This window comes from Mirounga angustirostris, unplaced genomic scaffold (assembly GCF_029215605.1).
Source record: "Mirounga angustirostris isolate CCGP_5_RB_7025 unplaced genomic scaffold, mMirAng1.0.hap1 SCAF_5, whole genome shotgun sequence".
NCBI lineage: Eukaryota > Metazoa > Chordata > Mammalia > Carnivora > Phocidae > Mirounga > Mirounga angustirostris.
Genome location: NW_026991713.1, coordinates 177535126 through 177561604, shown reverse-complemented (window position 1 = coordinate 177561604; position 26479 = coordinate 177535126). Strand labels below are relative to the sequence as shown.

The window sequence follows — 26479 nt, the reverse complement described above, 5'->3', positions numbered from 1 at the left end:
AATGCCCACAATATGTTAGTTACATAAGTAATGGGAATAACATGGTGAATAGAGTGCCCCTGTAAGAGTGACATCCAGGTGTGGGAGACAGACAATATGCAAGTAAACACAACACATTATAGAGCTACAGATAGTGTGTGAAGACATTGCTGAGGACATGGTGCGTGGTGAGGGCAGGCCTTGTGGGAGAGGTCCCACTGAAGCAGAGAGCTGATTGATGTGATATGGTGAAGGGCATTGTAGGGAAGGGAGCAACAGGGGGAGAGGTCCTGCAGCAGAACTAGCATGGAGTGTTTGCAGGGCAGCAGGAAGGCTGGGGGGCTGGATGGTAGTCAACCAGCGGGCGAGTGGAAGAAGGTGAAGTTGAAGATGCAGCAGGGCAAACCGAGGGCACAGTAAAGGGTTTGAATTTTATTTTAAGTGGAGGATTGGTCCTTAAGGTAGAGGATTTTTAGTAGAGAAGGGTTGTGAGCTTGTTTGCTAAAAAACAAAAAAGCAAAACATACAAAAACAAGAATACTCCCTTTCATAACCACAAGAAAAGCACCTGAATCAGGAAATGAGTGTCAGTATAACACGGTGTGTCCTATCCATAGATTGTGTTCACATTTCCGTTTCCATCCCAACAACACCTCTGTCTGCTTTCTGCTCCAGGGTCCACGTGCTGCATCTGGTCTCCCCATCTCTGTCAGTCTTTTCCTTGTCTTCACAATACTGACAGTTCAGGCCATTTACTCTCCAGCATGTTCCTCAACCCGAGTCTGTCCAGTGTTCCCTCATATCCAGACTCAGGCTGAATTTCGGCAGAAATAGCACAGAGTCAATAGTGTTCTTAGCATTTCTCATCAGGAAGCACTGGCAGTGTGTTTGAGGGGACATACCCCAAGACAGCACCAGTATTCTGTCCCCCATCAAATCTGCCCGCCAATATGAGCATCCATGGATGACCCCTGCCTCGATCATCATTGTAAAGATGGCATTTCAAGTGAGACTGAGTGAGCTTTTGTGACTTTCACGAACCATGTTCAGCTATTTTTGTGTGAGTGAGGCGGGCGTAGAGCATTGGGTGTAATTGATATTGGGTTTTCCAGGTGTCTGTGATAGAGGGAGAGGGGACAAGAGAGTTAGGGGTGGTTATAAGAGCATGACTGTAGTGATGGGCCATGGAATCTAAACTGGGTAGAGGTTGGGGTAGGACATGGACAGAGGAATGACCAGTCAAGATGTTTTCTGGTGGTCGGTGGATTGGAGGTCTTGATGGAAGCCAGTTCTTGTCTGGGGGTGCATCAGCCGGACTGCCTGTGACACAGTTCCCGTAGTACAGTGTGGTGGCCTTGATAATTGAGCAGGTGAGCCAGGAATATAGCAGGATACTTAAGACAGATATTGTCAAGGTCTCTAGAGTTTAGTGATGGAAGGAGGTGACCAAGTTGGGCTGGAGGAAAAGTTCTTCAGAAATGATAACAGAAAGAACTGAGAGAGAGCATCACGATGGATGGATCTTCCGTGTGCCTGTTGCATGATGACAGAAGCTGTGAAAGGGGGAAAAGAGTGCCTCAGTGCTTTAGTTTTCACCAGTGAGGGGAAAGGGTGCCCAAGAGGTAAGTAGCTGGTTTTAGCAAGAAGTAGCTGGGGTGGAGTGGTCTGGTAAGCAGAGTAGTATGAATATGTTGCCTTAGCTGACAGAGGGACTTCGCAGATGTGATTACAGTAAGCTTCCTGAGATAGGGAGACTATTCTGGGTCGTCTGGGTGGGCCAAATCCCGTCACCAAGGTGCCTCTAAGAAGGAGGCAGGGAGGTTAGAGAATAGAACATGGTGGTGGCAGTGCAGCCAGAGAGACTGAAGAAGCCACTGGCTGGAAGGTGGAGGAAGGGGTCCTGAAGCAGGGAACACAAGAGTCCTCTAGAAGAGCAAGGAAACAGAAGCTGCCCTGCCGGCAGCTTTATCTTAGCCCAGTGAAGCCCATTTTGGACTTCTGACCTCCATGATGGTGAGGTAATAAATTTGTGTTGTTTTAAGCCGCTGAGTTTGTGGTGATTTGTTATAGCATCAATAGTGAAATAATCCAAATGGTTTAAGGCTAATTCTTCAAGTTCACAGAAAGTTTTGAATGAGGAGGAAGATCTGGAGCCAGCCGTGGCAGGCCATCTTCAGGGCAGTGGCAGATGGGGTTTGGGAGATGAAACGGCTTGCCACCTACGAAGGGCTTCAGGGCACAGCCTGGTTTCAGTTACAGAAAGAAGGGGTTGGGCTATTCGGAGAAGAACTTGAGCACGTAGGGACGTGGCCAATGGTCTGGTCCTTAAGGCGTAGTGAGTGGCAGGGTATGGAGGTCGGGAGAGGTGGAATTTGAATCCACTCACTGCATGCAGAGAGTTCTGTGGGGTTCAGAATCTGCATCATGTTTGATAACCTCAGGTGCTGAAAGTCCTTGTTGTGGCCGAAGTTTACAATAAAGCAAACAGAACAGTAATTTAAGGCATGATGGGATTCCTCCTGGGAATGGTGGGCAATCACTTCTCCCGGCTGTGTCGTGGCCATGGCCACTGTGTCATGGCCTAGGGCCAGCAGCGTGCTTTCCTCCTTACAAGGTGCTGCTTCTGCTCTAACTTGGGGTCTTCCCCTTATGCACCTGGAGGGCACCTTAGCAGCTAGAGAGATGTGTGAAAATATTTTTCCAGAGCCATAGTGAAATAGCCTCCACTCAGGTCTCTCCTGCCCAACCATTCAGGAGCTTGTTACACCTAAAATACAGAACAAAACTCACCTTTGTAACGCTTACCTTCATTTATTTTACTGAATTTAAAAGAAACGTGTGCATTGTAGAGATTATAATAACATATAAAGAAGAAAACAAAGTATTCACTCACATAATGAGCATTCCATTTTGGCATACTGCTTTACTCTTTATTTGATGTGTTTCACATAGTTGAAATCATGCTATACATAAAATTGTGTTCTGATTTTTTTTTTTAATTTTATTTATTTATTTGACAGAGGGAGACACAGCTAGAGAGGGAACATAAGCATGGGGAGTGGGAGAGGGAGAAGCTGGCTTCCCGCCGAGCAGGGAGCCCGATGCGGGGCTCTATCCCAGGACCCTGGGATCATGACCTGAGCCGAAGACAGACGCTTAACGACTGAGCCACCCAGGCACCCCTCTGTGTCCTGATTTTTAAACATAATATGCCTCATAGCCATTTCCCCTTCTTTTAAACATTACTTATAAGCAACCTTTTTTTTTTTTTTTTAAGATTTTATTTATTTATTTGAGAGAGAGAGACAGAGAGAGAGCACATGAGAGGGGGGAGGGTTGGGAGGGTCAGAGGCAGAAGCAGGCTCCCTGCCGAGCAGGGAGCCCGATGCGGGACTCGATCCAGGGACTCCAGGATCATGACCTGAGCCGAAGGCAGTTGCCCAACCAACTGAGCCACCCAGGCGCCCAGCAACCATTTTTTTAAAAGATTTTATTTATTTGAGAGAGAGACAGAGAGAGAGCATGAGCAGGTGGGAGGGGGGCAGAGGAAGAGGGAGAAGCAGACTCTCTGCTGAGCAGGGAGCCAGACATGGGGCTCAACCCCAGGACCCCAAGATCATGACCTGAGCTGAAGGCAGATGCTTAACTGAGCCACCCAGGTGCTCCTATAAGCAACCATTTAATGTAAAAAATAGTATTCCATCATATAAATAAGTCATAATTCAACATTGTATAGTGTCAGATTTCTAAGTTTTTATTATTATGTGATGAACGCCTTTGTGGGTAAAATTCTATACCTAAGACTATTCCTTGGGATAGAGCTCTAAGAATGTACTAACTAGATCAAAGTAAGAACTTGTAAAGACTCTTGAAAAGTATTGTTAAATTGTATTCCCCAAACCTAGCACCAGTTTATACTTGCACTAATGATATATATGTGAGTGCCCATTATATTGGCTCAAAATGACAGTGACTTTATTTATATATGTTTTATAATGATGATACAATAAACCACAGAATCTTGGAAATGACCCATTTCAACTTGCCTAAGAGTAGGAGTTAGATATTTCTGGTGCAGGAACTGTTTTTGTGGTATCTCTTACAGATGTTCATTACCGTCCTGCTTAAGCACTTCCAATGAAAGTTCCTGGATTTTGTGTTTTTCTCAGTGGCTAATTCTTATTAAAATTCTAGGGCTTCCCAAGCTACTGAAGAAAAAGTGTCTTTTTATCATACTATTAATCTGTGTGATAACCAATAGAGGACATCTGCTGAAACTGGTTCTTGGAATGACTGTTAACCATGAGAGAAGTAAGTAAACCAAGCTGGAAAGGAGAAGAAAGGACTAGAATTTGAAAGGTTCACTCATGTTTTATAGAGGAGAAGTACATGAATGGGATGAGAAATGGAGGGAAAAGCGTATTACTGTTGCTCCTGATATTACCAACAGAGTCTTACTTACTTTCAAAGAGCTACACATATAAGGAAAAATTCTGTATTTCAAGATTACTTTGAATATGAAGTTACCATATGTGTATGACTGAGAAATAAAAATGTAAGCCAGGGTAGCTAAATTCATACCTGGAATACCAGCCTTTGTTTAGTTCATGAGGAATAATAGTGAGTCTATGAAATTACATCTATGAACAGATTTATGTGATAACGTATTTTCCTGAAAGAATTGCTTGCCTATTGTTTCTCTGTATATAAAAACATAGACAACTATCCAGAAGGTCAGATCTAAATATTATTAAAATTCATTTCTCCATGAAAAATCCTTATTGTACCGTTGATCATCCCTGTTGAATTTTCATTGGTTTGGAAATGATATGGCTGGTGCTTGGAATTATGCTGTTAGAATGTTCTACCAAAATAGCTCTGCTTCATGTACCAGTGAATGAATCATTCATTTAAGAGTCTAACAAGATCTGACTAATGTGAGCTCTAGTCTGCATACTGGATCTGTTCCCGACTGTCAGGCCAAAGGACTGACCCGTGAACCACGACGCGGGGCTTACACTTGATGTTAAATGCAGATCTTTTGATAAGTCCGTGTTTTCATTTGAATAATTCAGGGGCACATTTTGGATTGATCTTAATTTCTGCCCTGTATTAGTGCTTAGTGGAAGTCCTTTATTTACCCTGAGTTTCGCTTTGAAATGTTCATGATTTTTTGACTTCAGTTACTTATGGGTTGGGAGAAGTGTGGCAGAAATTTGGTATTTATTTGAATAATGGATATTTGGAAGGCCAAATTGAGGATAAATTTAACTTTTACTTTCTTAAAACTAAAAAAATTGGAATTTAAACAACCTGGAATTTGAGCAGTTAATTTGTCTTTCGGATTTTTTCATAGAGTCCCAAATTTTCCTAGCCGTACTCTTGAGTCTAGCCAGAAGGAATATAGGTTGGTTAGAATGTAGTTAGTGTATAAGGAATTAATTTGTGTCACTATCTAAGTACATCCCAGATAGTAAAATGTAAGTGGTCTTAATATATTCATTATTGATATTGTCCATACTATTTTCTTCCCCATTAGTGTAGATAATTCACTTAAACCCGTTACTTATTTTTGTTGCTTCCGCCTGGGTGCTGACATTTGTAGAAGTGATATGTGGGAGAGTTTATTTTTGAAAAAGAAAAGATTTTGGTTTTCTACTTATGCTTACCTGAACAGTATAAAGTGTTACTCATTAATATTTTAAATATACAAGGAATTCATAGGAAATACTTTGCAGTTCAGGTAAAATAAACTGTCCAGAAATTAAGTAGGCTTTTGTTTTAAACTTGATTCATTTATTTGTACTAAAGTAGCACATTCAGTGACACCCCATTTATCTGGTCATTTTCCAGAATAAGATGGAATTTTCCAGGTAACTGATCATAAATTAGTTTTCCAGGTAACTGAATCTTACACCTTCAAGGACCAAAATCTTCTAAATCTAACCATTTTTGATGGAAATCTTTATAAAATATATTATACAGATTCTACCTTTTGTACATTTTCTTAATCAGAGGATACTCAATGTAATTTAATCTTTTTTCTGATGATTCAGGACTACTGTTTTTAACATAAAGTAGTTGAGTGTTATGCCACCTTTTAGGTTTTTTTCTTCTTGGTCGGATTATTAATAAGCTGCTGGTTCTCCTGCTGTTGTATCTACTTCTGATAACTCCTCTTGCACCCTCTCTGGTTTTGCTTTTGTTCTCCATGGCTTGTGAAACTGAAGTTAGGAATTACTGTTTATGGTAAATCAGAATCCAGGAGGATCCGAGTAAGGGTCCAAGGAAGCAAGTGAGGTGCTTGAGTGCTGTTTTTCTCCAACGGCTGTGTCTGGTATTCACATTTACCCAGATTGCTTCTGGATAAAGCTTTGTTCTGAAAGATAGGTTGCTGAGAGGTCACTGACTCATGGTATGTTAGGTCTTACCTGGGACGTTCACCATCCCTCACAGGTGAGTAAACTGAGCCTTAAGAGAGCATTCTGGGCATCTCCGTGGTTTATACAAATAAGTCATGATCATACCTAGGGTTTAGGACTTGGTCTTCTCTCTCCAAGCCCAGTGCTTTTCTACTGTAACTACACTGTTAACCCTAGGTAATGATTATGAGCATTGTCATCAGTCTTGGTAGGTACAAAAAAAGAAAAAGAAAAAGTCCGTGTTCTTTCTCGTTGGGTCTCTTGTTACTCACCCTTTTACCTAGCCTGTAAACCAGAGAATCATCCTGAAGTTCTCCATACTCTCCATTCTAAGAGTTGCTAAAACCTTGCCTGGTTTACAGCCTCAGTACTTCTAGAAACTTCCCTCCTCTCCATCTCTGTTACATGGCCCTGGCTTAATCCCTTGTCATGTGTCTTTTTTCCTTCCTTGTTATGCTCCCTGCCTCAGGGGTAATCATTCTCAAAATCACCATTCACTTGGCCAATATAAACACTCAGTAAATGGAGAAAATAAGGGGATAAAGAAGGATATGGAAAGATTGTAACAAACATGGGCACCTGAGGCACAAAGAATGCATACCAGTTGGTAGAAAAATAAAAACACCCGAATACAGATGGAAAATAGTTGAATTATGCATGTATAGGTGTGAAAGAAGATGATTCCAGTGTTAGAGCAAGCCCAAACCATGTGATAAATGTAGAGTAAGACACAGTGAAAACCCTGAAAACATATGGTATGTAACAGCCATTGCTCTCTTACCACATACTTGAAAATGAGTATTGCTGCTGATCAGATTCTGATTAGAATTCCATTTCCAAGTACAGACAGGACTGAAGGATGTGAAGTCTACTAAGTAAACTGAGAAGATGAATAAAAAGATCCACTGGTAAAGTCTTAAGGAAAAAGAATTAATGTGACTTGAAAAGGAGAGGTTAATGGGCGCCTGGGTGGCTCAGTTGGTTAAGCGACTGCCTTCGACTCAGGTGATGATCCTGGAGTCCCGGGATCGAGTCCCGCATCGGGCTCCCTGCTCAGTGGAGAGCCTGCTTCTGCCTCTCTCTCTGCCTGCCTCTCTGCCTACTTGTGCTTTCTCTCTGTGTGTCAAATAAATAAATAAAATCTTAAAAAAAAAAAAAAAAAGAGAGGTTAAGGGATAGCTCATATGTGACTTCAGTATATAAATTGTATTGTTCTGAGGGTGATATCAAAATAAATTCTGTGTATTCTCCAGACAGTAAGGGATTATATTGTCAGCAGTGCTTTAAATATTTTTGTTTTTATCAATTTAATACATGTACTCTATAAATAAAGCCAATTAGCCCTGTAAGTTTATAATGAAAAATAACAGTACCAGGTACTCGCTTATCCTGAAATGTGGAAATTGATGTCCTGGGAAGTTTTTATTTTTGGTATTAGTTCATTGATAGTTTTCTTCTCCCTTTTTGTCTTTTATCTCTTTTTGTAGAGCTCTTGCTAGTTTCCTGTTGTGCTTGCTGTGTTGATCCTCCTATTTTAATCTATTTTTCTCTCCCATTGTCCATCTTTTTGGCTTCCCCCATTCATTGTTTCACAGTATTTCTTTCTTAGGTATTTAAGGATATTAATTTTTTTTCTTCCTTCATTGCTGCTGCTTCTTGCATCTTTTTTTTTTTTTTAAATTGAGGTAAAATTGGCATATTGACACTATATAGGTTTCAGGTGTACAGCATTATAATTCAACATCTGTATGCACTACAAAGTCATCACCATCAAAAGTCTGGTTTCCGACTATCACCATACAGTTGACTTCCTTCACCCATTTCACCACCCCAATCCCCTTACCCTCTAGTATATTCTCTGTATCTATGAGCTTTTGTATTGCCTGTTTGTTTTTCAAATTCTACACATGAGTGAAATCATACGGAATTTTCTCTGTCTTACTTTATTTAGCATAATACCCTCAAGGTCCACCCATGTGTTTGCAAATGGCAAGATTTTATTCTTCTTTATGGTCATTGTGTGTGTGTGTGTGTGTATCTTCTCTATCCATTCATCTATTGATGGACACTTAGGTTGTTTCCACATTTTGGCTATTGTAATTAATGCAGTGAACACAGGGGTGCACATATATCTTTCTGAGTTCATGTTTTCATATTTGCATAAATATCCAGAAGTGGAATAGCTGGATCATATAGTAGTAGATTTTTCTTAATATTTTGAGGAATCTCCATTCTGTTTTGCATAGTGGCTGCACCAATTTACATTCCCACCCACAGTGTATGACAGTTTCCTTTTCTCCACATCCCCTCTAATACCTGTTATTTCTTGTTTTTTTGATAATAGCCATTCTAACAGGTGTGAAGTGGTATTTCAGTGTGGTTTTGATTTACATTTCCCTAATAATTAATGATGTTGAACATCTTTTCATGTGCCTGTTAGCCACCTGTATGTCTTCTTTTGAAAAATGTTCAGATCCTCTGCCCATTTTTAAGTCAAGTTGTTTTTTATTGTTGACTTGTATGAGTTCTTTATATATTTTGCTTGTTAGCCTCTTATCAGATATGTGCCTTGCAGGTATCTTCCGCCATTCAGTAGGATGGCTTTTGGTTCTGATGATGGTTTGCTTCACCGTGAAGAAGTGTTTTGGTTTGATGTGGTCCCATTTGTTTATTTTTGCATAAGGTGTAAGGTAGTGGCCTAATTTCATTCTTCTGCATGTGGTTGTCCTGTTTTTCCAGCACCATTTATTGAAGAGACTGTCCTTTTTCCATTGTATGTTCATGGCTCCTTTGTCATACATTAATTATTCATTTATGTGTGGGTTTACTTCTGGACTCTAAGTTCTGTTCTACTGATCTCTCTGTGTTTTTATGCAAATATCATACTGTTTTTATTTTTGTAGCTTTGTAGAATAGCTTGAAATCAGGAAGATACTTCTGGATTCGTTCTTTTTTTCTCACGATTGCTTTGGCTATTTGGGATCTTTTGTGGTTCCATACAAATTTTAGAATTATTCTACTTCTGTGAAAAAATGCCATTGGAATTTTGATAGGGATTACATTGAATGTATAGATTGCTTTGGCTAGTATGGACATTTTAACAATATTAATTCTTCCAATTCATGAGCATGGAGTATCTCCACTTACTTGTGTCGTCTTCAGTTTCTTTCATCCCTGTCTTAGAGTTTTCAGTGTCTTTCATCTCCTTGGCTAAGTTTATTCCTAGGTATATTACCCTTTTTGATGCAATTATAAATGGGATTGTTTTCTTAATTTTTCTTTGTTATTAATGTATAGAAACACCACAGATTTTTGCATATTGATTCTGTATCCTGCAACTTTACTGAATGTGTTTATTAGTTCTGACAGTTTTTGGCAGATTCATTAGGGTTTTCTGTATGTAGTATTATGTCATTTATAAATAGTGGCAAATTTACATCTTCCTTTCTAATTTAGATGCTATTTATTTATTTATTTATTTATTTATTTATTTTTTTGTCTTATTGCTATGGCTAGGACTTCCAATACTGTTTTGAATAAAAGTGGTGAGAGTGGGCATTCTTGTCTTGTTCCTAATCTTACAGGAAAAGATTTTAGTTTTTTATCATTGAATACAGTGTTAGCTGTGGGTTTGTCATATATGGCCTTTATTATGTTGAAATATGTTCCCTCTGTACCCACTTCATTGAGAGTTTTTATCATTAATAGATGTTGAATTATTTTGCATCCTATTTTTTACATTTGTTTTGGTCTCTGTCCTTTATGTTGGAGGCTGTCTTCCAGTGTGTTGGTCATAAACCCCTTGCACACAGATGGATGTCAAATGCTTTTTTTTTCCCCGGACTGATCTGTCATATATTTCGTTGGAGTTCTCCAGCTGTCAGTGTATATAGTTCTCATGTATTAAATTTTCTATATTTAACTAGCAAAACTAAAAGCTATTTAAATTAAGCATAAGAAAGACTTAAATTCTAGGGATATTAGATATTGCATTGGATTAGCATGGGGGGCTTAATAATTTCTTTTTTTTTTTTTAAGATTTTATTTATTTATTTGACAGAGAGAGAGACAGCGAGAGAGGGAACACAAGCAGGGGGAGTGGGAGAGGGAGAAGCAGGCTTCCCGCTGAGCAGGGAGCCTGATGCGGGGCTCGATTCCAGGACCCTGGGATCATGACCTGAGCCGAAGGCAGACGCTTAACGACTGAGCCACCCAGGCGCCCCTTTCCTTTTTTTATACTTTTATGTATATTTCATATTTTTAACAATTGACATTTTATTGTGGAAAATCCATTTTAATAAAAAGCACCGTCCTATTACGAAGTAATTATCAATCGGCAGTTGTTTAATTGAATTATAAAACCATATTCTTTATTGACTGTTAAATCACACCTCATTAAAAATATTATTTTTCCCAGTCTCTTTATTTTTTAATTCAAGTATAATTTACATATAATAAAATGCATGGATTTTAACTATACCCTTTGATGAATTTTTTATCCACTACACTTAAGATATAAAACATGCCAGTAATCCCATAAAAGTCCCTCAAATCCTGTTTAAATCAACTCCTCCTCTCCATCCAGGCCACCGCTGATCGGGCATATATCCTATGGATTAGTTTTTTTTATTCTTAGCATCATATGAATGGAATTGCACTCCAGGTACTCTTTTGTGTTTATTTCATTAAACAAAGCAGTATATGTGTATCTTCATCACAATTTAAAAAATGCCTTCTCTGGGTGCCTGGGTGGCTCAGTCGTTAAGCGTCTGCCTTCGGCTCAGGTCACGATCCCAGGGTCCTGGTATCGAGCCTCACATCAGGCTCCCTGCTCCGCAGGAAGCCTGCTTCTCCTTCTCCCACTCCCCCTGCTTGTGTTCCCTCTCTTGCTGTGTCTCTCTGTCAAATAAATAAATAAAATCTTAAAAAAAGATAAAAATAATGCCTTCTATTCATCCTTTTCTTAATGTTTAAGTAACTGGACCAAAGTCACACAGGAGGTGCCAGAACCAGGGCTTGATCTCAGGTCTGTGTGAGCCCAAAGCTCTTTTCCCTGACTCTGTACTGTGTGGCTTTTATAGGGCTTGTGATAGGAAATAAGGTCAGAAAGGAGGGTAGTCTCTGGTTGGTGGTACCTCGAGTGTTATGCTAAGGAATTTGTACTTTATTCCTTGTAATGTGAGTTCTCCACAACAGCATTGTGATATCTTGGGATTGAGAAGTACAGCAAACTGCAAGTTTGTTATTTAAAAAGAGACAAATTCCAGTTTTCCTTTAGCCAAGTATTCATTAAGTCGCTCCTGTGAGTCAGATGCTGTTCTAAGCCGCTTGCTACCAGAGCCCTGGCTGTGGAGAGGTCTGATCGGATCTTTGAGTCCGGGGCCTTGGTTTGAGATGTTGGCCTTTTTAGGTGTTCCTCCATTGAGCAGGTCAGTTTCCCTCGACAAAATTCTGTCTCCTATCTGGAGGGTGATAGCCTGGCTGCCAGCATCCAGGAAATTGAGTTGGGCCATGTATGTGTACATTCAGATAATCTCCCTCTCTTCGGGAAGGTATGGGGCCACAACTCTCCCGGAGTTAGTTCTCTAAGTCCAGGTGTGTCTGTGTTACCCTCTGCAGAGAGTAAATCTCAGCACTTGTCCCGAGCGGTGGAGGGCAGGCACTGGGTCGTGCACAGTGAGGAAGGACATCCAGTTGCTGGATATGTGCCTCCCCTGATTGCCTCCTTTGCACTCCTTTGGGAGGTAGGTCAGGCCACCCGAAATCCTCTGGGGATTTTGCATCATAAATCATGTCTGCTGTTAGTTTCCCTTTTGCCAGCTTTGGATTCAGGTGTCTTGTTGGCTATAACATTTTGTATCTCTCCATCTTATATTCTCTCCTGTGTTCCCTTTACCTTTAAAAGAAAATTCCTTCACTGTCATTTCAGTTAGGTTTCCAAAAAGAAATGTATACATGTTTTCATTCTGTCATCTTTATCTTGGAAGTCCTGTTTGTATGTTAAATCATTCTAGGAATAGATCTCTTTTCGTTGGTTTTATCTCTTAATGAATTTCCTTTGTTAATTCTGAGGCAAGTTCAGAAGTACTGAATTTCTGTACTTTCGGAAGATCAATGTAATTTTGACTCCAAGCATCTTCTTGTTACCCTGTTAGCAACTTATCCTTATTCATTCTTAAGATCATTCCCTTTACCTGGAAAGGGGGATGGTGTCACATTTTGAACTACCTTGGATGTCAGCAAGGAACTGGTATTTCATTCCTTTTGTGTGGGAATTGATTAGGTCCATGTGGCCCCCTTGTATCTGCCAACCCAGCAGCTTCTGTGGTAGGTTTGGGACACAGGGATTTAAGACACTCCTCAGCCCAGAATGTCATGGACTTGTGTGTGGGGGGAATCTTTAGGCCCATTGAGAAGAAATCGCATTGGTGGCTAATGTTTTCAGGAACCAAAGAGGGGGGAAAAAAAAAAAAGAAACTCCAAACACATTTATACCGCTGGCATGATTTATGGTTGTAGGCACCAAGATGCAGAAGGGGTCTCCTCGAGAGGTGCTTTCGTTGCATTCCGTTCTCTGTTTTTTGTACAGCCTACCAAATTGGCATCATCTCCCTTCTGCCTTTTCAACCCAGTCACTAACTGGTGTGGCTCAACTCATAAAAAATGGCTTCTGGTTTTGTTGTTTGTGGATTGAAAACTCCCTACCACCTTTAGGGGTACAAGAACACACACAGGAGAGGTTTTCCAGTAGTTCCCTCCTCTTTGCTATGGCACCTAGGTCCCAGGTGGTTAAACTTTTCTTTCCACAGGTAGGGCTTGTTGGGGAGCTGGCGGCTAGGGCATCCTCTTACTTGTACTTACCAAGACATTGGAGCATGGCTATAAAGACCATCCAATTGGTGCTTCATTTTAGCAATTCCTTCAAAGACTGATGTATGCCTTGCTTAAAACATTATTTGTATGTTTTATGTGGGATTTAATGGGAAAGCAAAAGAGGAGCTATGGGGCTTTGCCCTTGCCACCTACGTGCCCAGGATGGGGCTTCTTGCAGGAGCTTGAAGCTGGACAGGCTGAGTTTCTGCTGCCCCATTAGAGGATCCCTGTGAGAGGTCCTTGTGGTCTGGAGACTGTGGGCTGGAGCTCAGCAGAGACTGATTACTTTGCCTGTCCCTGTACCCTGAATTGCAGACTCACCTAGAGCAGGACCACCTCTCACTGGCATAATTCATGGAATGTATGGGTGCTCAGTAACAATTGTAGACTGAGTAAATGAGGCAGTTATCACCATGGAGGTGGTCTGTGCTGAAGTGAATCATGGGCATCAGTGAGGTTACAGAGACTATCGGCCACACCGCCGTGGCCAGCTCACCAGCTCGGTGCAGGCCGTATCCACCTGAGGAGCGGGGAGCACCCACTCTAGGGTGGAGACTGCTGCGGGAGCTTAGCGCAGCGTCAGGGCAGACAGTGCTGGCTGGAGAGCACAACGAGCCTTATCTGATGGGGGCAGTTGCTGCTCAGCCACAGCCAGTACACATGATGACAGAGCTCCCAATTTCTCAGATTTAAGCAAAACTCTAAGTGGTAACATGAAATATCTTGAATTTTTTTTTTTTTTTTTTTTTTAATTTGTAATACTTTGAGGAAACAGTGAAATACAGATATGGGTCAGATTTGGTGTGTGGGCCTTCACATTGTGGTTTCTAGCCAACCAAACAGGAAGAGGGCTAGGCTGCTGGGAACCTTCTTATGAGGGGCAGGTGGATGAAAAAGAATCCTTTAATGGGCTTGAAAAAGAGTAATTAAAGAGCTAGAGAGGAGCAGTGAACTTGAATCTAAAGAAGAGAAGACTTGGAAGAAATCTGGGGGAGGTTGATGGAGATCTGCCGCGATGTGTATGTATGGTGTGGAGACATCACATAATTAGAGAACACAGTGAGTCTGTCATGAATACAGAGAGAATTCATGTTAGCGTCATGCAGCTGGCATTGGTCTGGCCTAAGTATCCAGGTCCAGACTGTGACTTAGGCATCAATGGAATCAAACTTGTTTTTGAAGTTATTTCCTTAAAGCTTTGCAAAAAGAGTCCAAGTTCATATAAATTAATTTGACATTCTAAAAACCATTACTCATGTATCTGTAATATAATACTTTAAAGGAGTATTTAAAATATTTCAAGGAATTTACATGAAAACTGTCAAGGAAACCACTGTTTTTATATCTTCACCATGAAAGGATGGGCCTTCATATTGTCTGTCTGGGGAGAATTATGACAGTAGATCCTATTCCAGAAGATTTTATTTTATTGGAGGGAAGCCCAGTTAAAGTCCCAGTATTAATTTTCTGTCATGTTATCTACCAAAGAACAGATTTCCAAAGTCTCTCAAACATTTGTCATAATTATTTCTATTTGCTAAACTTGATCAATGTTTTTCAAGTGACATACGCATTTCAAATCAAAACTGAACAAAGTATATCCTTGAGTATAGCGAAGTATATCCTCTCTAATGTATTGGACTAAGAAAATGTTCTCATTTGTTGAAATAAAAAGTTTATAATTAATTGTAAATTACTCTAATCAGTGCTTTGTGCAAGTTAGAAATTATCTAGTCGGTCAAACAAAACCCGTTTACTCACTTCCTTCCGTGTACTTCCATATGCTCAAAGCTATAGAGATGAATTTGTTGTTATCCTTGTGCTGCATGCAGTGGGTATTAGTGGGTATAATCTGTGCCACACACTGATCACTCTGTGTGCTCCATGCCTCCATGTCTTTACTCATGTGTGTGCCCCAGCCCACGAACGTCCCACCCACTCTACCTCTTTCCCATGATCTCCTTGTTATGTTTCAGGGACAACAGAAAATGTCAGTCATGCTAGAGCTGTCCTTAACTCCCCTTATTGTTATTCCTGTAACCCTTTGTATGTGCCATGGATACAGCACTTACCAAATATATGTAATGTGTATATTGTGTATATATATTATATATATAAGGGAGAGAGCGAGTGCACGAGTAGGGGGCAGAGGGAAAGAGAATCTCAAGCTGACTCCGTGCTGAGCATGGAGTCTGATGCCGGGCTCAATCTCATGAGCCTGAGATCACAATCTGAGCCAAAACCAAGTCAGGCACTTAACCGACTGCACCACCCAGGCTCCCCTCAAATAATATTTTTGGTATTTAATTTTTTCTTCAGCAAGACTGCATGCTTCCTAAGGGGTGTGTGTGTGTGTGTGTGTGTGTGTGTATCATTAATTTCTGCATCTAGTCATGTATCTGACATAGGGGAGCTTTTCAACAAATGATTGTTGACGGATTGAATCTGTTCGATAGGACAGATACCACTCTAGTTCATGACTCGGAAAAATAAACTGTTAACCGAATGTGTTATTAGGCAGTTAGCTTAAAAGTCTGATGAACTAAATGTCCTTACATATTATTATATCATTCATACAAAGGAACAAAAATAAGAATCTTTAAGGGAAGAAGGGCTAGTAGATGTATATTTAAGCCTTCATAAACTAAAAATCCAACACTATCTTACACTTTAAGATATTTCACATTGATTTACAAGTTTAATTGATGGATAAGTAGTCAGTGATAATGCCAAACTCTAGAAATTTCATTCATGATGAGAGTTTTTTAAATAATCTGTGATAAATTTCTATTATGTCAAAGCCTGATATTACATAGTTTAGATATTATATGAGTGAAAGCATTGTTCAGAAATCTCATTGTGAAAGTCTCAAATAAAACAGCTTAGAACATTATTTTTATTCCCAGCAGGAATGTTGGGGGGGTGATCCAGTGTATCAAAAATATCCTGTTCACCTCTGCTTTGTAGAGATCATGAGTATGCCCCTGCTTTGTGCTGGCCTGTGTATCCAGCAAGGGCTCAGATGGGAAAGTATGTTGTATGCCAAATTCATGCCATCATGCCTGGCATATAGTAGGTTAGCATTTCACAAGTGTCCATGCTATTATTGCTTGATTAAAAGAGCATTGATGTTGTAGTCAATAAAAACATTAGAAGAAAAATAAAATAGGAGATACTTTAATCTATAAAAACACCTTGCAGTAGCTATTGGTGATGTGATATTGTCTCTCTTTAAACCTCTCTTGGAAGTTATGTGGTAGCCTTAGTTTTTTTATTATTATTATTAGTGAAGCATAATGGACATACAGTGTTATGTTAGTTTTGGGGGGGCAGCATTTTTTTTTATTATTATTATGTTAATCACCATACATTACAGCATTAGTTTTGGATGTAGTGTTCCATGATTCATTGTTTGCATATAACACCCAGTGCTCCATGCAGAACGTGCCCTCTTTAATACCCATCACCAGGCTAACCCATCCCCCTACCCCCCTCCCCTCTAGAACCCTCAGTTTGTTTCTCAGAGTCCATAGTCTCTCATGGTTCATCTCCCCCTCTGATTTCCACCCCCTTCATTTTTCCCCTCCTGCTATCTTCTTCTTCTTCTTCTTTTTTTTTTTAACATATAATGTATTATTTGTTTCAGAGGTACAGGTCTGTGATTCAACAGTTTTACACAATTCACAGTGCTCACCATAGCACATACCCTCCCCACTATCTATCACCCAGCCACCCCATCCCTCCCACCCCCCCACCACTCCAGCAACCCTGTTTGTTTCCTGAGATTAAGAATTCCTCATATCAGTGAGGTCATATAATACATGTCTTTCTCTGATTGACTTATTTCACTCAGCATAATACCCTCCAGTTCCATCCACGTCATTGCAAATGGCAAGATCTCATTCCTTTTGATGGCTGCATAATATTCCATTGTATATATATACCACATCTTCTTTATCCATTCATCTGTCAATGGACATCTTGGCTCTTTCCACAGTTTGGCTATTGTGGACATTGCTGCTATAAACATCGGGGTGCACGTACCCCTTCGGATCCCTACTGTTGTATCTTTGGGGTAAATACCCAGTAGTGCAATTGCTGGATCATATGGTAGCTCTATTTTCAACTTTTTGAGGAACCTCCATACTGTTTTCCAGAGTGGCTGCACCAGCTTGCATTCCCACCAACAGTGTACGAGGGTTCCCCTTTCTCCGCATCCCTGCCAACATCTGTCGTTTCCTGACTTGTTCATTTTAGCCATTCTGACTGGTGTGAGGTGGTATCTCATTGAGGTTTTGATTTGGATTTCCCTGATGCCGAGCGATGTTGAGCACTTTTGCCTGTGTCTGTTGGCCATTTGGATGTCTTCTTCGGAAAAATGTCTGTTCATGTCTTCTGCCCATTTCTTGATTGGATCATTTGTTCCTGCATGTTGATTTGACTGTTCTATACATTACTCAGTGCTCACCACGGTAAGTGTAGTCACAATCTGTCACCATACAACATTATTACAGTAGTAGTGTCTATATTCTGTATGCTGTGCTTTTCATCCCCGTGACTGACTTACTTTATAACTGGAAGTTCGTGCCTCTTAATTCCCTTCACCTGTCTCACTCACCAGCTTTTCTTCTGGCAATCACTGGTTTATTCTCTGTACTTAAGAGGCTGTTTTATTCTGTGTTTACTAAAAGTACCTTTGGAGAAGGCAAAGAGCTCCAAAAGGGGCCTTTTTAAAGAGCAAATGGAGAAATGAGAAAAAACATCAAAGATGAAGGAAGACTTCTATTCTAAGAAGGAAAGTAAAAAAAGGATTTACCCTTGCATCAGAAGCTCCTCCAAAAATGGGACCAGAAGTAAGGGGATGGGCAGCCCTTAGAGAGAGCATCCTCCATCCCCTCAGTGCTTCTCTCACTCCCTGGTGCCAAGAGCCTCCTTTGGGGGAGATGAGCATTTATGTGAGTTTGCATTTGTTGTCACTGCCCTCATCCCCATGTCTGGGACAAGCTTAACAGTGATTCCTATTTGTCTTTCAAAATTTCCTGCCAACATGTGTTGAGCTCTGTCTCCAAGCTAACTGAGGTTACTTCTCATTTTTATTTTATTTTTAAAAATTGATGTTTCTTCCACTAGCAAGAAAAATTGAATTATCACCATGGAGGTGTTATCATTGAGATAGCATTTGTTATAGGATTTGGCCTTTTGAAGAAGTAGGTCCCATTCTCCTTGGCCTCCCTGTTCTACTCTATGGTTTAATTTTTGTATTATGAATACATTCATGATCTTTTGTGATTGTGAGAGTAAAGCCACAAGGCCAGACTCCTACCCTGTTGGGTAGCTATTCTTACTAAAAAGAAGGAGCTCTCAAGTCTGAAAGGAGTCCAGGCAGGTGAGGTGGGAGGTGACTCCCTTTCTCATGGCCTGCACTTGACTAGCATTATCCTTCCAGCAGCCACTTCTAGTAGCAGGGAATCAAGAGGACACATAACCACACAAAGGCAAGTCTGGAGACCTGTAAGATGGCCATTTGCTTATTCTGAGAAAAGCTTTGGAATGGCATTCAGTATGTTTCTGGGACCATGGTATGCATGCTTACGGACAGGGGCAGGAATTTTAAGAATTTCATTTTTATAATGCATTTTAAATCCTATTGATGTTCATATGGTTTGAATTTCATTTTTGGTTTATTCTGTGCCAAAAGATCATGTTTCTTCAGAGCCTTTAATGAATGTTAGCTTCTAAATTACTTCAAAATATTCATTTATTAGTTACCTGATAGTATAAATACCAACAGCAACCTGAGTTATATAAACTGTTGGTTTTTATCACTAAGAAGGACTTTATTTTTGAGAAATGATCACTTCTTTATGCATAGATGGCTACCACTACCCATCTCTTCTCCTTTCAACTTGTTTAATTCCTTCCTCAACCGTAACAATTGTATAGTTTTTGTATTTGAATTATTTTGCTCATAAATTATGTTGTCCTTGGCTAAAGGCTTTTCTTTTTTAGTAAATGCTTTTGACTATCTGGCCTTTATAGCATCAATTTCATTTTTAAATGCCTACAGAGACATGCTTGACTGCTTATGAATTTTCTAGTGTAGTTCTGTAAGAATTCTTCACTTTCCAAGGACCATATGTATCTGTCTTGGTTTCCAACAGTTTATAACTGCCAGAATAATTTAAGAAGCATTTTTTTTTGCAACTTAATTTGGAGCAGAGCGCATTTTGTCAGCCGAAGCAGTGTAGGAAGGGGCAAGGATGAAGCAGCATTAGACCTCCAGCACCATTCAAGGCAGAGCAGGGTAGAGAGCACTGCCCGTGGAGCCTCAGGTTTTAAAATTTCAGTTTATTTCATGCTTAGGCTACACATCCAGTGTGGGTGGGTGAGGGGGTTTCTGCCCAGTGCAGTCCTAGGCTGACGTGGGAGCCCATATCAGATGCTGCAGATACCTTTCAGACAGGAAGAAGTGCAGCAGGGATGTGGCCTGGAAGGGAGCCCTGGGACCTCCGCTTGCATTTCATTGGCTGAAGCAAGGTGCCATACCTTACTGAGCGGGCAGGAAGTGCAGTCCCACAGCGGGCCTGGAATATTCTGTGGGCAGCAGGATTGAAACCACACATTACAGACATCTTCCAACCAAGGCCAACTGTAGGGGGTATTTTTAAGTGATCGGTAATAGCTTTTTGCTAGAGACATTTCCACATTATGCAGAATGAAAACAATCTCTGATGTCAAAGCTATTAGGGATGGGGAAAAAATTAAACAGGAAAGCAGAGAATTGATGAAGGGGTTTGGGAAATTGTAGCAGTGCACCACATAAACAGTTTGGCAGAACGCCAGATGGCCTAGTGTTGATCAATTCTGGGCCGACGTGACTGAAAATTTGGGGGAAAAGAAAAGATGAATGTGGAGTTGATTCTAGCAAGGTAGAGTTTTGGCTTCCTTGTAGCTGTTCACTGCTAGAACTCTCAGTTCTCTGTACTCTTTATCCTTCAAGGCTTAATTCAAATACTGGTTATTCATGTGTATTTTACCCCACTCACATATGAACTTCTCAAGGAAGGAGGAGGGGCCATTTTGTGTCCTCTGTGCCCAAAACATAGCTTACAGGCGCTCCGTGATTATTCAGTGAATGAATTAGAACCAGCGGGCAACCCTCTCCCAGTGTGCAGGGGCCTCCAGCCCCTTTGGATGCTCAGCATTTCATGCCCTGGTTGGGGCACTGCTGCTCTTGGCTCTGCTGAAGCAAGATGGCATTCCTGAGAACTCCTGCCCCCCTGCTCTGTTCATTTTGGTGAGGCCAGTGGAAGTAGGAGGGGTAAGAAGTAGTGTTGGAGAGCTGAGAAGCAAAGGAAAAAAGTAAATTTGTACCTAATAAGTGTTTTTTGTTCTGCATGTTTTTGTTTCATTCTTTTGAACATTGAGTGTATCAGAATGAGGAAAGCCTAAATTAGTATAATCTAGTTATTTAAAGAACTTAACAACTCTTGATAAAGTCTTCACATAATTCGACAAACACTAACTTTCAGTCTTTGTAATGTAGAGCGGTGGTTCTCCAATGTGCCAGCGCATCAGAGTGGCCTGGGGGGTTTGCCAGAACCCAGACCTGCTTCAGTAGGTCAGGTGGGGGGACTGAGAGTCTTTCATATCTAACAAGTTCCCAAGAGTTGTGAGACTGCTGTCTGGGGGCCACACTTAGACCAGCGGTGATGTCCAGGAAGGACGATGGAAACGGGATAGAAATATATGAGTTTACAGCTCCACGATGCTACCTAACAGACATTTGACTTTATGTAAGTCCTTCCACCCCCTAGTCCTCTGTTTCCTTCTTGTGGAAAATGAAGGTCATAGTTGATTGAGCTCACATGGTATCAGATGAGCTTGTTTAGTAGAGCCATTGAAAAAGTAAGGCTCTGTAGAAACATTGTCTTACAGTATCTTCAGTATTATGAGCCATGAATGCTTACTTTGTATCAGATGTACACAGGGCACTGTGCAAGGGAGTGGAGGGCAGGACATGGAAAGAAAAAGAGCAGCATAAGTGTGGCAGATACCCAGTGCCAGGTGTGTGGAAGGGACATTTAGAATTCAGGGAAGGACAGGTTGCCGTGGGCTGCTCTGGGTGGCCTTGACCCACGTTGTACTGTGTAAAGACCATCATTTCACACGAAGACCCTGGTCATTCTTCGATGTAGAACTGTCTTATTGCAGAGGTAGTCTCCTGAAACGTAGAAATCTGTAATGTTAGTGCATTTGAGTAAAGTTTATCCTTTCATTGGCCTCAGTCTCAGGTTACCAACTGGTTAGGCTTTGGTAAAATTAAAAGTATAAAATTATTCATTTGCCAGCATTTAAAATCCATCATCTCAGTAAGATAAAATTATAAATATAAATACCAGAAAGAAACAAAAAAGTCCTTTTCTTAGTCTCTTTAGGCTGCTATAAACTGCCATAGATCAGGTAGTTTATAAACAACAGACATGTATTTCTCACAGTTCTGGAGGCTGGGAAGTCTGAGATCAAGGCACTGGCAGATTTGGTGTCTGGTGAGGGTCCCTTTTTAGGTTCATGGACAGTCATGACCTCACATGTGAAAGGGGCAAGGGAGTTCTCTGACATCTTTTTTATAAGGGTACTAAGCCTCCACCCTCATGACCTAATCACCCTCTACAGTCCCTATCTCCTAATACTGTCACATTGGGAGTCAGTTTTCAACATATGGGTTTGGGGGTTGGGCACTTTTGATTGAACCAAATGAGATTGGTGAGGAAAATCTCTGAGAATCTCAACTTAAAAACGCAGAGTATATACAGTTAATGCATAGTTGACCAACATTAGCATTTTTCTTTTAAGGCATGTGACCTTGTCCATTCTTAGAGTTTTAGTTATGGTTTTTTATTTGGTTTAATCCTCAGGCTTTAAAGTTACACTTAATAGTAAGTTTAGAAATTAATATTGAATGTAAAATATTAACAGTTTTATTCTACTTTAAGTGATTTAATAGCCCAGTATTTAAGATTAGATAAAAATTGTAATTTGCCAGTAATAATTTATATTGATTTGAATAGAAAATATGGAATAATTTTATAGGTCAGAGCAATTTATCTGGTAAATAAATTATTTTTGACAATAGAATTGGGTTTTAAACACATCTTGGGCAAAGACTATATCTGGGTAATAGATTGAGTTCTAAATGACGAAGTAAAGTTATATATACCAGCTACCATTATGAGTAATATAATAATTTATATAAAAGCTTTACTGCAATTTTAATAGTTTTTGTTATCTATTTTTCAACCAGTGAATACTAAAAGGCCAGTTACTACCATATGAGTTCTATTTAGATTTTTGACATTAAAAAAGGGATCCTCATTCTTGAACAAGATTGGGAATCCCTGACCCAGTTCAAAATATTAAATATAATAGTATTACCCAGTCCCTTCATCTTGACTGGCTCTTTGCATCATCTTGTAACACATGTGTCTTACATATTTCTTACCTGATTGGCTAGAATCATAGCTTCTGTAAAGTAAGCAAGGATAGGAAACTAAGAACATTAACTAGTTTGAAGATGCGAGCATTATTTCACCACTCTCAAGGCACAGATACACCTTAGCCTTAGAAGTGGCTTTTTGCTTCCCTACTTGGTTCTCTACCTGGCTACCTCCTTCTCAGAACCTTCCTTTCTCATGTTGCCTCACCTGTCCTTGTTGCAGAATATATTAGAAATCACAACCAAATTCTTCCACCATCGTTTTTCCTTTTTTATACTCTTTTAAAGATAACTTGTTTCTGAAGTACCACTGGAATAATAAATCCAAAGATTTGCCCTCAAATTCTTGAAAAATTTTAGTGTGGGACAGTTATAAACCCTGCACTATGTACTGTCAATTTCCCACAATTAAATGAGTGTGAAATAACATTGAAACGGATCATTTGAATAGAGATCCAGGTATAAATGAAGATCTGATGGGGGCGCCTGGGTGGCTTAGTTGTTAAGCATCCTTTGGCTTGAGTCTTGATCCCAGGGTCCTGGGATAGAGCCCCGTGTCGTGTCGGGCTCCCTGCTCCGCGGGAAGCCTGCTTCTCCCTCTCCCACTCCCCCTGCTTGTGTTCCCTCTCTCACTGTCTCTCTGTCAAATAAACAATATCTTAAAAAAAAAAAAAAAAGATCTGATGTATGATCACGCTGGCAAAAATCAGTTCAGAAAAGGTGGTTTATTTAATATGATTGATATAACTGACCATACTTCTGGAGGAAAATAATTTTAGGCACCCTTCTTACCCTATGTACAGTAATTTCAGATAAGTTATTATCCTAAACATTCTAAATATACAAGTTATAGGGCACCTGGGTGGCTCAGATGGTTGGGTGTCTGCCTTCGGCTCGGGTCATGGTCCCGGGGTCCTGGGATCAAGTCCCGCATCGGGCTCCCTGCTAGGCGGGGAGCCTGCTTCTCTCCCTCTACCTCTGCCTCTCTCTCTCTCTCTGACTTTCATGAATAAATAAAAAAAAAAAATTTAAATATACAAGTCATAGAGGCAGGATTCAAATTCAGGTCTGACTTACTCCAAAGCCACATGCTACATTTTAAGTGTTGATAGATGTCATTGTGTTACATTTCCTAAAGGAGAAACGTTTTTGTTGCTCAACATTTGACTGTTTCTGTTTTGTTGTCATTATAAATAATGCTGTGATGAACATCCTCCTATATAAATTGGTAGAGTGGAGCCATGATTATTTATTTACTTAGAACAAATTCTTAGAAGTGAAATAGCTGGGTCATAGGATACTCAAATTTTGAAGGCTTTTGAAGTGAATTTCAAAATGCTTTTCAGAAAGGCTGTGTAGATTGAATGATTTTATTTATTTTTTTTGGTGTATTCAATATCTTACTATTTTTCTGTTCAAGATAGATCATTATTTGTTAGAAGTATTGTTGCCCCTGTTTTCTTTTTATATCGGCCAGTTTCTAATGAACTTTGGACTTCCTGTGAAATGTGGAGTTGATATTCTATATCCTTTATATCATCTGTTACAAATTAACATATTAATAAGCTCATGAAGAAAATATCACTTCTCTGAGTCCACATGTCTCCTTCTCTAGCATTATTCAAAGGGCTCTGTTAGGATCCAGTCACAGCAGCAGGGTTCTGCTTTCAATAGTAGTAGCCAAGGTCCTGAGGCCAGAAGCCCTCTGCCTTCACAGTCTCTGAATTCCGTCTCTCGGTGAAGCTTGTGGCTACACGATTTCTATTGCTCTCCATTATCTACTCGGTGGAAGTGCATTTTATTTCCAAGTTGTATAAAAACATGTAAGACTTACTCCTGTGTTTTGTTAACTTTCATGCATACAGTTCTTTTTGATAGAATCTAGAATTTACTGGGTTAATTCTGAAAGCCATGAAATGTGATTTCTGTGAATTCTAGTCTTCCTGTGAGGATGCATTCTCTTTGTGGAAGACGCCACAGGGTTGACACAGTGTTCTTTATTTTTCTTCCACATACTTTTTGTACCTTCATCTGCAACCAACAAGAGACAGGGTTGAAATAATGACATTTCATGACTTATCTGATATACATAGAATTCCTTGTGAGTTGCCATTTTACTTAAAATTTTTAAATAATATATTGTGCTAAATATTATCCCTTGTGATGAAGGAAAATAAAAGAAAGTTCTTTTCAGAGCAGGGAGTTTTATGTCCTACAATATTCTTTGTGAAATAGGGTGGAGGCGCATTGTCAATCACAGTACAGTCCAAACTGAATTTAGAGCATCTGCATCCTGTGATCAGAGTTACCTGGTCTCTGCAGTGGGGGGTTTTGGTTTTTACTTTTTAGCACAGACTTGGCCTACTATACTACAAGGTGAAAAGTACAGGCATTGTTTAAGTTGGCCGTGAATAATAACACTGTCGATCTTTCTGTAAACAGTTTTATTAAGGCACACTAAGGCATTGTTTTTTACTATTGTCCTTCTCTTTACTGCAGACCAATTAATATGCAAACAGAGACTGGAATCATGACTTATTTTTCTTTGCATAGGCCATTTAAATTTAGCCAGGGTGGAAAAAAATCCTATTTTGGTGCATGTAACACTAAAAAAAACAATGCAGCTTCATTTGCAGTCTCCTGAAATCTGCATCTAAAAATAATATATTTAGATATATAAAAATATGTTTGTTAAACATCAGCACAGTTATCACAATGATAATGATATTTGTAAAGTCAATGTGAATTTTTAGCTTTACGTATAAATATATATATACATACATGTATATCAATATATTTATGTATATATGTATCTCAGCATATATGTCTATATAATGAGATAACACAGATTACAAATGATTTATTAGAAAGTGTGCAAATTTTAGGTATCTTGTGATGTTTAAATAAACCACAATATATCAGCGCCTGGAATTTTTTTTGTCCTTATATTTTATATATCCTTTATATATTCTTTTTATATACTTTATATTTTACTTCTTTGCATTTTCTTTCCTTTTCTTCAGATGAATTAGTATACTCCAAATCAATGTTCTTTTTTTTTTTTTTTTTTAAGATTTATTTATTTATTTGACAGCGAGAGAGGGAACACAAGCAGGGGGAGTGGGAGAGGGAAAAGCAGGCTCCCCACCGAGCAAGGAGCCCGATGTGGGGCTCAATCCCAGGACCCTTGGACCATGACCTGAGCCAAAGGCAGACGCTTAACAACTGAGCCACCCAGGCGCCCCTCAAAATCAATGTTCTATGGCAAAAAGGAAATTATGGGTATTGCGCATGTTACCAGGGATTAAGTTACAGTAGCCTGGAGGACCACTTGGTTAGGGCACCTGTCTCACGTCCCTCCACCCACAGAACCTCTCCTTAGTTATTGCTGGGTACTTACTATTATGCCTTCCTTGATTTTATTGGAATAGTGGTACTTGGGATACCTCTTTGCCGATCTGTGACGTAATAGTTTGGTTTTCCTCCATCCTTATACTTGATAGGCAGCTGCTAAAGGTGAACTTCTGGAACACGTGGAACAAGTTGGGGCTTCCCTTATACTGATTTTGTCCGCTTGACAGATAGATGTGTTCAGGAACTTTCTGTAGTCATTAAAATGTAAAGTAAAATTTGAAAGGCTTTGTATGATATTATTATTATTACTATGGCAAGTGATGGTTTAAGAAAGAAAAGATTTCTTATAAGAACT

The 26479-nt window shown here is 39.9% G+C and overlaps 1 protein-coding gene across 9 annotated transcripts in view; it reads left to right on the top strand.

Moving 5' to 3' along the window:
- Positions 1-26479, top strand: part of SDK1 (sidekick cell adhesion molecule 1) — an 854344-nt gene that overhangs the window by 259904 nt on the left and 567961 nt on the right. Inside the window, exon 1 of one of the 9 annotated variants that reach the window (XM_064593376.1) lies at positions 3604-4290. The exons of the other annotated variants lie outside the window; for them this stretch is intronic. Within the exon in view, the coding sequence (XP_064449446.1) occupies positions 4269-4290 (22 nt within the window). The 5' untranslated portion in view covers positions 3604-4268. Of the gene's footprint in view, positions 1-3603; positions 4291-26479 lie in introns of those variants that run through there. 9 annotated transcript variants of the gene reach the window in all.